The following is a 15,146-nucleotide window of genomic DNA, read 5'->3' as shown; positions in this document are numbered from 1 at the left end:
AGGACATTCTTGACATCTGTAACGAGGGCTACTTAATCGAGCCCCAAAGAGCTTCGACTTGCTCGTAACTCTTTCATTCTTCCCAGGAAGAACTACAGGGTTCTTACTGGACACAGGAATCCCTCCACACCTTCTCCAACCATATCCGAAAGTCGCAAACTCAAAAGCCTTGGCTTAAGGTTGAAAAAGGTGGTCATTCTCAGTTAGAAAGCCTAACTGCAATGAACAGATAGCTTCATTATCTCAAAAGCCAACGTTTTACAAAACGCATGAATCCACTGATACTTTTAGTTGTCGTGGGACTAACAAAACAAGAATTCATCGTGAGGTCATAAAAATGAAGAAGAATGCAAGTGGACAAGCTTGTCACTCATAAGGAACTTCAGGATTATATCCAGACTCCAAACTGGCGAGTCCTTGTTGATTAGATGATTAGATGTTTCAAGCAATTTGAGAAGTTCCTGTAGGACTTTATCAATCGAAAGGCAAGATACTGTGCCTGACTACAGTCGTAAACATACTCCTGCCTCCTTTGATGGAAGAAGATGCACAATTGCGCTTCCTTCGAAGTGACAACAGGAAAACCGCAACTAAGCTGTAGAGATACTGGAAGAGAAAACAGGGTTGATTCTGAACCATTCTCTAAAACCTCTCATATGGATTGACAAATCCTGGAGTCGCCACAGATTCTTGCAGACTTCTCGATGGAGGGTCCAATCTCCAGCTGAGTTAGTCTGCCTAACTTCTTTTCCCCCTGAATGAAGCTTACAGAAGGATACATTCTTCTCCTTGCCAGGAGAAAAGACTCCTCGCTGTCCCGCAAAGGGACTCAAGTGAGTTATGACCTGCTTGGCAAAGAAAACAAATGCTGTGGTAAATCGGCATTGACTTGCCAACAGTCCAGTGTTGCTTCCACCTCGAAGTCGAGGTAACGGAACAACACAAGGCCTAAGGTCCTCTGTTCCAAAAAGGGGAGGACCTCCTGGAGGATGCCTGCAGGACGCCTGGAGGATGCCTGGAGGACACCTGACTCCTGGTTGGAACCTACTGGAATAGACTGGATCGTTCCACCACTGAAGGCATCTTATGGCATCTGAAAAAGATGCATAAGGACTCAAGATCTTCTCCTTGTCCCAAAATGATTGAGGATGAAAAGGAGCGGACGAAGATATATCACAAAAGGATAATAACTTCTAGCTTCCGATTGGCCGGGAAACGAGCCCCGGTCCAGGAAAACTAGGATGAACAGAGATAAATCAAGGATCTCAAAGAAAGATTCAAGATGGCTTGCACTGTTCTAAGGTGAGATGTAAAAGCCTGAAAAAACTAGACTCTGAATCCCCATTTTGAGATGGGGTCAGAAGAGACTCGCCTCGTAGACAAGAAGATCCAATTCTTCAAAAAGGCTCAACGTGATCTGAAGATCCAACATGTAGATCGGAAGAATGAGACCTGAGAAGCCAATCTTCCCCAAACCGGGAGGCTCAGATCTTGAGTGCAGTAGACTGCTCTCTAGAACTGGGAGGGAGGTCTATGGAGCTAAACTAAAAGAAGGTTTCCCTAAGAAAGGAAAAAAGTACTCCTCTTTCAGAAGAAGAACTGACCAAGGTCTGCTCCCAACTTCTCCCAATGATTCCCAGAAGTATAAAAGTTTGGCTTCTACTGTCTGAAGGTGAAAGCAGTCAGACTCTATTTAAATAACTATCAGCTCGACGTCAAGTCCCGGAGGACGCTCGACGTCACGTCCCGGAGGACGCTCGACGTCACGTCCCGGAGGACGTCCGACGTCACGTCCCGGAGGACGCTCGACATCACTACTCGGAGGACGTTCGCGACCAGGAGGACATACGACGTCTTTGCCCTGTTCCTCAAGTCTGGTAGCTATCCTGCTGAAAGTCTTCCTTAAAAAGCCTGCGAAAAATTCAGAAAAGGAGATCCTTCCTTTGATTTGCGGCTAAAGAAGGATGGATGAAAAACCTTTCTTGCCAAATCTTTAACCAAATCTTAGGTGGCCTTTGGGTAACTCAGATGAAACTCTCTGATTAACTCTACTGAGAAAGAGAGGAAGACAGAGATGTGCAAAGAAATTCTATTTCTGAACGGATGCAACCCCAAGGGGCTGAAACGAACACCTCTGACTTCTTGTATTTCAACTAGAGTTGTATCCCAAATACAAGATCTAGAGGCCAGACTATTCAAAGAAAAAAACGAAAGCTGCCTATCCTTGGTCCTTCTGAGACACCATTTAGTCTCTAAACATCCGTAAAGCTCCATTGAATACCTATTATGAACCATCTTTGTTATCGCTAAGGCGACAGGGAAAATATGGATAACCATAGGATGGTTTCTGGATACCTCGCTAGGGGCGCACAAGTGATACACCTGGCTATCCAATCGGCGATTGGCGCGAGTTTTTGAATTTTTCTGTCGTGACGTCAGGGACGTAAGCTATATACATAACTACCAGGTAAGTATTGTGTTTAAAAAGATATCATTGAAAAAAGGAATAAAAATCCCACAATTTTGTGAGACAGAATTTTGATTTTCTTTTTACCTTAATTTTCACAATTATTTTGCGTCTAGAGGAGAAAAAAAATAAAATTCATAAAAAAAAAAGAAAATCACAATTACGTCTCACAGAATTGTTCGGTTTATAAAGCAGTTTTTATGGTATAAGATTCAATACAATTGGTGTCATATTAGTGGGGAAAAGTATACCTTTTTTTTTTTTGATCAAATGACTTGAAATTTTTATAGGATTAAGGTATTATATGTCTAAAACATATATAGAAATGGTGTATTTTGGATCATTAGAAAAAAAAAATGGCGAACATGGCGGACGATCCCCTTAAGCGTTAGGCAATTCAAGTCTAATGGCTGCCTCCAGCTGCCGCTGAAAGAATATTCATATGGATAACGGAAGGTATGTTAGTATGGGAACAAATAAAAAATACATGACAAACGGATTTTTTTTTGCCAAAAACAGATACTTTTCTAAATAATCCTAACAGATACTTTTTTCAAATAATCATAAAAAATATAAAAAGTATTTTTGAGAAGTTTATTTTATTGTGTAGAAATGGTTGATCTTTCACGGTGACACAATAATTTTGACATAAATAATCATCGGTGAAAAACTGAGGCTGATTACATGATTCGGTACTAAATTTTACAGAGTGCAATTTTGATATTTTTCAACTCATGGCTGACATTGTGTATCGTACCTAAGGAATAAAGATAGAAAGAAACTGAAGATTGAATTAGAAAGTTGAATATATTTCCTACACTGTAATATACAGCTATCTATCTATCTATTTACCAAGGCACTTCCACCAATTTTGGGGGGTAGCCGACATAAAACAAATGAAAAAAATGGGACCTTTCCTCTCTCCACTCCTCCCAGCCTGACGAGGGATTCAGCCAGGTTGGCTGGTACTGCTTGGGTGCCACAGCCCACCCTCCCCCGTTATCCACCACCGATGAAGTTTCATATGCTGAATCCCCTACTGCTGTTACCTCCGTAGTCACCAAGGCGACCAGAGGAAGCAGCAGGGCCTACCGTAACTGGGTCATTATCATTCCCCATTCATTCCTATTTCTAGCATGCTCTCTTGCCTCTCTCACATCTATCCTCCTATTACCCAAAGCTTTCTCCACTCCATCCATTCACCCAAACCTTGGCCTTCCTCTTGTACTTCTCCCATCAACTCTTGCATTCATCACCTTCTTTAGCAGACAGCCACTTTCCATTCTCTTAGCATGTCCAAACCATCTCAACACATTTATATCAACTCCAGCTCTAAATAATTTCTTAAACTCGTTCTCACCCTCACTACTTCGTTCCTAACCCTATCTAATTGAGATACGCCAGCCATACTCCTCAAACACCTTCAATTTCTGTCTCTCTGTCTCTTTCATTTCCCACAACTCTGATCCATACACCACAGTTGGTACAATCACTTTCTTATACAGAACTCTCTTTACATTCATGCCTAACCCTCAATTCTTTACCACTCCCTTCACTGCCCCCAACACTTTGCATCCTTCATTCACTCTCTGACGTACATCTGTTTCCACTCCACCATTTGCTGCACCAACAAACCCCAAGTACTTAAAAAGATCCACTTCCTCAAGTAACTCTCCATTCAACATGACATTCAACCTCGCACCACCTTCCCTTCTCGTATATCTCATAACCTTACTCTTACCCACATTAACTCTCAACTTCCTTCTCTCACATACGCTTCCAAATTCTGTCACTAATCGGCCAAGCTTCTCTTCCGAGTCTACAACCGGTACAGTATCTTTCGCAAAACACAATTGATTCAGCAACCATTCCTGATCAATCTCTTCTATCAGTTTCAATCCTCGACCAAGCTCGAGTATTCACCTCTCTTACCACTCCATCATCAAACAAGTTGGACAACCATGGCGACATCACACATCCCTGTCTCAGCCCCACTCTCACTGGAAACTACGTAGATAAAATATATATGTATTGTCAGAAAATAAAATTGAACTATAAATTAGATTACATTCAAGTTTTTTTTTGTCTAAGAAAAAGAACAATAAAGATTTTTATATATTTCTGAAATAGGAGAGCTGTCTACTGGAAAATGTTCTGGAATTGAAGTGCAATATACTTGAAATTTTGGATAAACTGGGAGGCAAATGGGTCCTTTGATAATTGTAATACGTGCCGTTTGCCACTTACGAATTTGGAGACCCCACTGGTCCTACTCTGTGTCACTGGTGATTGAGCATTTGCTAGGACATTCCTCTTGTTTGGAATGGACATTGTTGACAGCTCCACCATGTTGTTGGCTGCCCATGTGCACATCTGCTTGCCAAATGGCAAGGGTCTGGGAAACAGTACCCCTTTTCTTGTAGACAAAAGTCACAATGGTGAAGTTGTCCTTCTTCAATCCTACTGGGTGTCTTAACAAACCCTGTTCAGAAGTTAGCAATGCTGACTTCCAGTAGGTTGATATGCAGGTGTTTTACTTCTCTGGACAACAGCCCTAGGGTGTTCTAATTCCCAAGGTGTGCCCCATCCTTCCTTTGATATATCTATGAGCAGCTGCATGCCTGGAGGAGGGATTTGAGTGAAACTCCCCTTTAAAGGATCTTATCAATCAGCCACCAAGCCCATGTTTCCTGTTCCACTCAAAAAAAAAAGTAGGGAAATTGCTGGTTACTAACTAGTGAAGCTTCCAATAACCCTGGGGCAATCACTGGTGAAGGATCTCGTGTAGAACAAGTTCTCCAATGAAAAGAGAAATTTCAGCGACACTGCCATCATTAAGCTGAAAGTCCTTGGTAGAGATGGTGCGGATGCGCTACCTGCCTACATTTGCTGATGTGAACATTCAATGTGTTATCAACATACTCAGGTCCTCTATCGTATACTAGGCCATGAGACTGGGTTTACCAAATAAAATCAATTTTCAGATCATAGCAGAAGTAAAGCCAACTGTCACGGTCTTGGAGCATTGCTTTTGGAGGGAGAAAGGAAAATTCAATTGTCAAGAAATCAAAAGCGATGAATCTCGTTCAAGTAGTTACCAAAAGAGGTGAGACTTAACGCTCAGGAGCGTTCAACAGTCTGAAGCTTCGGGCTTTGAACTGGTAGCTAAAGACCTGAGGACAAAGAGGTACTTCCTACAGGACCAAAGGATGAGTACCTAAAGTAGATGTGAGTAGCCATCAGGTTTACTGAGCACAAAAAGCCTTCTTTTATGATGGCAGACCTCACAGTACTCACCATCTTAAAACAGAGGCAAGGAAGAGGAAGGTCTCTCCCTAAGACCCAGTTGACTTAACCACAGGAAGAGTGGAGTGTGAAGGCATGGAGAGCTATCCAGAAGGCTCGGAGTGCATTTTCCCCTTCACATTCGTCTGGGACCTAAAGACTCACTGGTAAGCTGGTTGTAGTATCAAGAGGGTCACTGCCTTCTTTTACCTGAGAAGACTAAAGTCTGGATACCTCTGCCAGATATAGACTTGATTTCAACAAAAATTCACTAGGATGAACCAACAGCACCACTATAAGGGGTGGTTAGACCTTTGGGGAATGATAGTGTGGCAATCAATGGGCAAAATCGTTTCCTTCATAGGCATCGTGGTTGCCACCAGAGGTCAATATACTCCAAATAGATGGACCTAGACTAAGTCTTGAAGATCTTTGTCTTTCAAAGTACTAGATTAAAGTCAAGTGCTCTAGGATAAATGATTCTTTTTATATTCTTCAAAGAATCCTTCCTCCCCTTAGAATATTTGCCAACCAGACTGCAAATGGGAAAGGGCAATCTCTTGTAAAGAAAAGAAGGGACAAACAAGCATTGATATGTCTTCTTCGATGACTGAACTGCTTGTGGCCCTCACTTAGTGCCTTACCCTTTGCTGAGTGAACAGAAGAGCATGCTACCACTCAGTACATAGCAGTGTTGGGTGAAAGCCTGTCCTTGATTAGAGGCGATCCTTACCCACAACCATGAGAGCAAGATGGTCATTTCAGAGCTTGTACGAGCACTGAGATCCTTATCACATGAACAAGTTAAAAAATATTGATGTATGGAAAATCTCAGAACGTGGGAAGATATCTGAAAAAGCTGGAACAAAACAGATGCTAAAAGTTCTGTGACCTGAAATTCACTGAATAGTAGATGCAAAGAGTTCAAACACATACAGAAGGTCCTCAACTTACAAACATTTGGAGATACAAATACAAATTTAACGGAAAATAAAGATGAAATAAAGAAATACTGTAATAGAACAATATTATATAATTTTAAACAGTAAGCAAAATGACATTTGAAATAACCTGATATCTATTTCGTATGAAACTTGACTATTTGCTGACATTTGTAGCTGGAAATCAGGCATGGGATTCAGTTTAGGCTTACCCTAGGCCAAAATTTAAAAAAATTCGACTTACAAGCAGCTTCTTGGAACCAATGAAGTTTCAAAGTTGAAGACATCTTTACTGTCCAAATACATGGTGTATGATTGCCTGCTATCCGATCATGTTATATCAAATCACGTGATAACCAAAACGCGAGGTAGCCAAGCATGTAGAAGACTGATCTTATAAGGATCTTTCACACTGAGACAGCTGAAGCGGTAATGGAGCACAAAGAAACCAATCGCATAGAGACCAGGAGCGTTGATACCTGCCGCATGAAGATCAGAAGTGTGGAGACTATACATGATCTTGTAGTGAATGATCTGGAGGGATCTGACAGCTGGGTGACGAGACAGTCTTTAAACGTCATTAAGCTTGCACCACTCATTGATCGTACACTTCACTAGGCTCCTTCTGCTGGGTTTTCATCTCTGAACTATCTGAAATGGAGGGGAATAAGAGCAGTACCTATCATCCAACACGAGGGTGCGTGTGCTCAGTCTTGTAAAAGACAGAACAATGCTAGCGGTAGTAGGTGTGTGACCACCTGTACCACGTACCAAAACATATTCTCAGGGAATAAATTCTTTCCAGATACAAAACATACCATGATTGTGTTCCCGTGTGGAAACGTTCTTGGTATGCACTCTCTCTTCCACGTGTATGGGATTTTTCAGAACCAAACTTTTATTTCTCCTTCACCAGAAGATAACAGCGTCTACAGGTACAGTGCAGTCAATGATAGTGAAGTTGTAAGACAGGGAGTTGCATGCCCCGACATTTCTTAGCCCCTGTGGGATAAATTTCAGCACGTATTACCCTAAGTACAAAACCCAGTGTAGGAGAAGGAGCAGTGAGTACTATATCTCTCATCCCCAAAAGAGAGAGATCAGTCGATCTTCCAGGACAGTGAAAGAAGGACAGCTGCCCATGATCAAGCTTGGTACCAGAAGGAGTACCAAGTGCCAGCACTCCTTCACTGAGAGATAGTTTCCAGTGCGACCCTGCCCTGGAACGAGATGGTACACAGGAAATGGTAGCAAAGTGTGCCAGTACTACAGTACTTCCCAATTAAGTAAACTATTCAGTAAACACCACTTCTCTCTCTCCTGATGAGAGAAATCTTTAGATCATCCCTACCAGCAGTGCAAGTGCTTGTTCTGATATGAAACAAGGCTCAGGCAGCATGTGCTCAAAGCACCTGTACAATATACAGTACTGATACATATGCTTGGGGATGAGTACGTTCCCAGTACGTAAAAACTTACCTCGCTTACAAGGTAAGAACATAGTAGGATCCCTTTCCCCAAACAGAACGTTATTGGTAAAGCAGTGTTTTTCCCCTGGGTAGAGAAATGGTAGGAGTCCAGCATATGCGACGCCTATCCATACTCTTCCTGGACTTCTTCGATGATGTCCTCTACATGTTTCTTTTCTTAAAGTTGCAGCAAAGATTCTAACATAATGATACAAATGAGAAGGAAGAACTTGAAGTTTGTCTTCTACAGAGTTGTGCAAGTTAATGACAAGGCTCTAATGTGGAAAGATACCACAATAGCACAACCAAGTGATACGTCCTTAGCACCATTCTCTGGCTTGAAGACAATGAAGGAAAACAGAAAGGCAGCACCCCTCCCTTTCAAACTCAGCAGCAGCACAAATATTTCTCTATCTAAGGAAAACCAATTTCCTTAGGTTCACATTGTCATTATTGTAAGGCCACATACACGAGGAATAGAACAGTAACAGACATGCCACTAGAAAATAACAAATATGTTAGATAACGACAGGTAGTACAGAAAAATGTCGCACAATTGCAGTTATCAGGCAACACTGCATATTGGCTTCTTCCATTACTACCCCTCAAACAATATGATCTGTCAGTACATTTATTCAATCTGAAAGAAAAAGCTAAAGTGATGAGGATTAGAAGGCAGTAGAGTACTTTATCTGGTGGGTAGGGACCAGCTACTATAATTACCTCATTAAAAGTTTAAACAGCCACTTCAGCTTTGCTGAATGCATATCTTTATTAAAAGACGATGATTTTTATTCCTATAGGAGCAAATAGGATTTAGGATCTAAATTATGCTTTAAATGCTATACATTCTCAAAATTAAAATGGCTGAAAATATCCATAAATACCATTTAGGCTGCAACGAAATAAATAAATAAACTCACCTGGATCAACAACATAGTAAACACCATCAATAGTTAATGAAGTTTCAGCAATGTTTGTAGCTATGACAACTTTCCGGGAACCTGGTGGGGCTGGTTCAAATATTCTTGTTTGCATTTCTGATGGTAGTGCTGAATACACAGGAAGAATGATGAGTTCTGGAACATCACTCCCCAAGGCTTTCATTCGCTCATACAGCAGCTCACAAGCTGTATCAATCTCCTCTTGTCCAGTCAAGAAGACAAGAATGTCTCCTGGGGGCTCTGACAGATGAATCTGCATAACAGTAATTAGAGCAGCATCTAAATAATCAGTCTCAGGTTCTCGAGTGTACAAGATTTCTACTGGGAAGGTTCGACCAGGGATTGTAAAAATGGGTGCTTGGTTAAAATATTCTGAAAACTTTACAGCATCCAAGGTGGCTGATGTAACAATAAGCTTAAGCTCAGGCCTTTTTGCTACAGCTTGTTTCAAGAGCCCAAATAAAACATCAGTGTAAATTGTTCTTTCGTGAGCTTCATCCAACATAATACAAGCATATGCAGACATATCTGGGTCAATGAGACATTCTCTGAGTAACATACCATCTGTCATGTACTTAATGACAGTTTCTGAACTTGTACAATCTTCAAAACGAATGGTGTATCCAACTTCTTGGCCAAGCCTACACCCAAACTCCTCTGATACCCTTTTAGCAACAGACATAGCTGCAACTCTCCTGGGCTGTGTGCAGCCTATCTTTCCCTTTGCAGTGAATCCAGCTTCAGCCAGATATTGTGTCATTTGGGTTGTTTTTCCCGAACCTGTCTCCCCAACAACAATGAGAATTTGATTATCATGGATAGCCTTAATCAGTTGTTCTCGAAGTTTAAAGATGGGCAAACTTTGTCGTTGTTCTAAAAGAGACATGTTTGTCTTTCTGCCATAAGAACCTCTTGTGCCACCTGTTAATAGAAAAAAATAAAAATATTAATAAAACTAGAAAATAGGATATTGATAAATAACGTACAGTACAATATCATATTAACTTTTCAGATTTAATTCTGCCTTTTCCTGAATGTGTTTACAGCCTTAAAATTCAAATATACCCAAATTATAAAACCCAAGAATGTCAATCAATTAATCCTAAATTGCAGCACTGATTTTTTAAATTAGAAGAGCACCACCAGAGACAAAAATTTTTATATTTAAAAACGGTTAAATCAAAAAGGGTTAATATAAAAGAAGAGAAAAAAATGTATTACCATACTAACAAAGGTAAGTAAGCAAGGGTTCATCTCTTGCTTTCTCTAATAATGCAGTAGAGATTATGAAAATATAAATTTTTAAAATAATTTGTATTTTTCCTAGCCATACAAACCTGAGTCCTTTGATAAAGATGATGTTTAAAGAGCAAGTTTGAATGCTTGTTAAAATCATTTAACGAGAAGTTAAATGGATGATGGAGGAAGCAGGTGAGAAGCCTCCTCCCCTATACCAGCCAAACTAGCCTCACTTTGACCTTTTGGTCAAGGACTAAGAGGGGTGGTTGAGGAGGGAAGTTAAATTAAAGGACTCAGGTTTGTACAGCTAGGAAAAACAGAAATTACTTTAAAAATTTCTGACATGTTACTAAGGAAAATACAATCCATCGTCCTTTTATTATAATCATTACTATTTTTGGGTAGCAGACTCTTTTTCAGGCAAGTTATGTTGGAAATAATGGCTGCCTCAATTGCATCGATCTTATACTCTGTCTTCTCAATGGCTCTTATTATCTGCTCTTCAGGATTATTGCATACAGCCAATAATTGGGCAAATGTCATCCTTCATGGTGGATAGTCAAATTCAGGATTAATTGGCGAATCAAGGTTTTAATGTAAACTTTACAAGTTAGGTAAAATTTACAAGTCAGGTAAAAGAATACAGTGAAATAAACTATGTGATACAGGAGTACTGTCTCCCTTCCTCAGGATAGAGTGGCAGAAATGATGTTAGCTACGTCCTTATACCAGTATAAGGCAATTTTGGCTTGGGTAGAGAGTCGGCAAATTTACAATGGCCGCCTTGGGCATCGTGGGCGGAGTGAAGTTGGGTTGATAGGATCCTCATTGGCTAAGCCGCTTGCTGAGAGCGGCTGTAGTTCAGTCAGACTTCCTTCCCACCCCCTCATGGGTGATGAGTCGCCATCTTGTCCTCTGGCCGCAGGGTTCTGATTGGTGGAAGCGCTCGCCGAGAGGGTATGCAAACTAGGCAGACTGTGCTGTCGCTGATCAAAGGTGTCTTAGTTAGTGGTGTCCTGATCGGTAAAGTTGTCTTGGCTGGAGATATTATGGTTGGTAGGGTTACTCCTCAGCGTGTTTTTCCAGCGACAGGAGGGGAGAGGGAACATTTCCTGGATAATATTAAGTGCTGGTTTTTCTCTTTGTATGAGTAGAGCTTCAAGAATTCGAAGTCTCCTGCTATCTGGAGCACAGCCAATGATCTTAGTGTTCTTAATTATTTTCTCACGTTTAATGTTGTTGTTGTGGACGTAGAGGACAAGAGCTCTTACAGCACCTTGTTGAACGCATCAGGGCAGTCTCTTGGACAATCATATGGTGGTCATTCCTATATAATGTACAGAGTATCCTGGAACAGGGCATAAGTAGGAATAGACCACTTTGGTCTGTCTAAGGATGTCCCGAGTCGGCGGGGCTGCGTTATTCCTCACGATGAAGCTTCATAATGCTGAATCCCCTACTGCTGCTACCTCCGCGGTCATCTAAGGCATCGGAGGAAGCAGCAGGGCCTACCGGAACTGCGTCACAATCGCTCGCCATTCCTTCCTATTTCTAGCACATTCTCTTGCCTCTCTCACATCTATCCTCCTATCACCCAGAGCTTCCTTCACTCCATCCATCCACCCAAACCTTGGCCTTCCACTTGTACTTCTCCCATCAACTCTTGCATTCATCACCTTCTTTAGCTGACAGTCATTTTCCATTCTCTCAACATGGCCAAACCACCTCAACACATTCATATCCACTCTAGCTGCTAACTCATTTCTTACACGCGTTCTCACTCTCACCACTTCGTTCCTAACCCTATCTACTTGAGATACACCAGCCATACTCCTTAGACGCTTCATCTCAAACACATTCAATTTCTGTCTCTCCATCACTTTCATTCCCCACAACTCCGATCCATACATCACAGTTGGTACAATCACTTTCTCATATAGAACTCTCTTTATATTCATGCCCAACCCTCTATTTTTTACTACTCCCTTAACTGCCCCCAACACTTTGCAACCTTCATTCACTCTCTGATGTACATCTACTTCCACTCCACCATTTGCTGCAACAACAGACCCCAAGTACTTAAACTGATCCACCTCCTCAAGTAACTCTCCATTCAACATGACATTCAACCTTGCACCACCTTCCCTTCTCGTACATCTCATAACCTTACTCTTACCCACATTAACTCTCAACTTCCTTCTCTCACACACTCTTCCAAATTCTGTCAGTAATCGGCCAAGCTTCTCTTGTGTGTCTGCAACCAGTACAGTATCATCCGCAAACAACAACTGATTTACCTCCCATTCATGGTCATTCTCGTCTACCAAATAATAATAATGATATATTTATATATACACACACACATATATATATATATATATATATATATATATATATATATACAGTAGGGTCCCGAATTAAGCGTGTTCGAATTACACGATTCCCCTTTTCCGCGATCGCTATTTTTCAAAAATAAATTTTCTGTATCTGCGAGGCTGTTCAAAGTTCACGAGTCAAGCACTACAAAATGTATCAAATCTATTGTCTTTTTAAGTATATTGGTAGCCCTAAATACGGTGATTTATAATAAATGTTACAAAACAATATTAACATTACATTTCATTAACATAATTTCATAATGAATAGCCTATTTAAGGATAAAATTCCACATCAACAATGAAATCAACTGTTAACTGTGCGAGTCTAGCTGACAAAATGTAAACAAAAATGTGGTTACGTTCTCGGCAATCTTTATCTTTCTCCAGCCTTACGATAATTGTAATGGTAGTGTTAATGATGGTATATTAAAGCATTATTTTTGTTTAGTACAGTATATTTAAAAGCCTTATTTTTCCCTCAGGGCGTTCAAGGTTTTCATGAGTAGACTGCGTTCGTTTATCGGCAGTGAATAGCCTAAACTTCGGTAACGAGTCGTCAATATTTTGTGTTTATCGGCAGTGAATAGCCTAAACTTCGGTAACGAGTCGTCAATATTTTGTCATATTTTAAACAGTATACATTTGATTTGCAAACATTGGTTTTGTAGAGTAGACGGTAAAATAAAATCTAGAGAGAGAGAGAGAGAGAGAGAGAGAGATTTCAAATCTCTCTCTCTCTCTCTCTCTCTTCTCTCTCTCTCTCTCTCTCTCTCTCTCTCTCTCTCTCTCTCTCTCTCTCTCTCTCTCTCTCTCTCTCTCTCTCCGTAAGAAATAAAACCATAGTTCACATATGGCAACTTGAGTTTAAGAATGAAATTAACATGAATATTGTTAGTTGTGGCGATCAATTCCTCGCTTCAGGGGGTACACAAAACAAAAACACGACATTCAATTACAACAGCTGATTCTCTCTCTCTCTCCCTCTCTCTCTCTCTCTCTCTCTCTCTCTCTCTCTCTCTCTCTCTCTCTCTCTCTCTCTCTCGTTATACAATACTTACAAATAGATGAAGAAACCAAAATCGTTTTTCTTGAAGTGTCAATTAAATACAAAACGAAAAAATTATACCGTGTATACATCCATTTCAATCATAGCTTAAAATACGGTAACCGATTTCGTCCGCAAACCACTATTTTTTAGGAAACACCATTCTATTCAAGAAAAGTTTTACTCTTTAAATGTCAATTGCGCTATAATAAAACATGTACTTATGTTGTTAAATTTCGGGTGTGTTTTAAAAATCGAGTATTGCTAACTTATTTTTGTTTTACTTTTGGCTGTGATCACATCAGCTGATGTCTAGCTTCCGCGCGAATACAATAACAAAGAATTGTTTACACCATTTCTTAACTTATTCAAACCATCTATACAGTTAATATTACATAAACACCAATGTGTTATAACCTATCATATTTATTGTTTAGTACTTTAAAACCATCCCTCTCTCTCTCTCACATCGAACGTTATAGCGGTAACCTAATTGTTCGGTGACTTTAAAAATAGGCCTAGTACTTTCTTCTTTTACCTTTTTTTGCATATGGATCCATAATTGAGGTGGGTACAAGTTGACTTATAACTGAAGTTAGGAAAAGTATTTTGGATATGGAAAGGACAATTATCTTTCGTAACAGTTTAGAATTATCGTAAGTTATCACTCTGTCATTAGCGGCAGTTTGCTATTGTGGATTAAACGCGTAAGGAAAAAAAAATTACCAGCTTTGATACGAATTTAGGAATTTATATGGCTAGGGTAAGTAAAATATTTGTAATAACATAATGTTTACTAAATGTTTGTAATATCATTAGTTATGACTTAGATCATGTGTGTTTAATGCATTCGTTTGTTTATTATGATCGAAGATGGAGCGTAAACAAATTGAAGGTTTCCGTTTCAGGTGGCATCATAGAGAAAAACATTTCATAAATGGCATTCATTTCATTTATTTGAAAGTTCTAATAAAAAATAATTAGAACATTGGTAATAACAAATTCAACATATAATCTATACTTGGTAAAATTGCTGTCAATTCAAAAACACAGATGTATAAATGCGTCTGTTTCTTCGTTGTGATCAGAGATAAACGTAAACAAAACATTGGTTGTTGTTTTCTATTGTGCTTTTTAGCATGTTTAGGAAACGCATGATATAAAATCGCCTTTATTTTGATAATTCTGGATTTTCAATCATACAACAAGCTAGTCTATAGAGTGATGGTTTTGCTATTCACCAGTTGTATTATACAATAGATATGACAAACATTAAAATTTGTCTGTATTTTGGGTTGTGTTATAACGAGAAATATATAGTGTTTATACCTATCCTGGTTGTAATTTTAACCATTTTACAAGTTATTAGAACTTTAAA

The 15,146-nt window shown here is 39.8% G+C and overlaps 1 protein-coding gene across 2 annotated transcripts in view; it reads right to left on the bottom strand.

Annotated features, from left to right (window-relative positions):
- pea (ATP-dependent RNA helicase pea) overlaps positions 1-15,146 on the bottom strand; it is a 274,698-nt gene that overhangs the window by 140,697 nt on the left and 118,855 nt on the right. For both annotated transcript variants that reach the window (XM_068386568.1, XM_068386562.1), the window contains exon 7: positions 9,086-10,027. In XM_068386568.1, the coding sequence (XP_068242669.1) occupies positions 9,086-10,027 (942 nt within the window). The remainder of the gene's footprint in view (positions 1-9,085; positions 10,028-15,146) is intronic.

The sequence above is a fragment of the Palaemon carinicauda genome, chromosome 1, assembly GCF_036898095.1.
Source record: "Palaemon carinicauda isolate YSFRI2023 chromosome 1, ASM3689809v2, whole genome shotgun sequence".
Taxonomy (NCBI): Eukaryota; Metazoa; Arthropoda; class Malacostraca; order Decapoda; family Palaemonidae; genus Palaemon; species Palaemon carinicauda.
The sequence above is the reverse complement of the archived record's forward strand: the minus strand, read 5'-3'. Positions and strand labels throughout refer to the sequence as shown.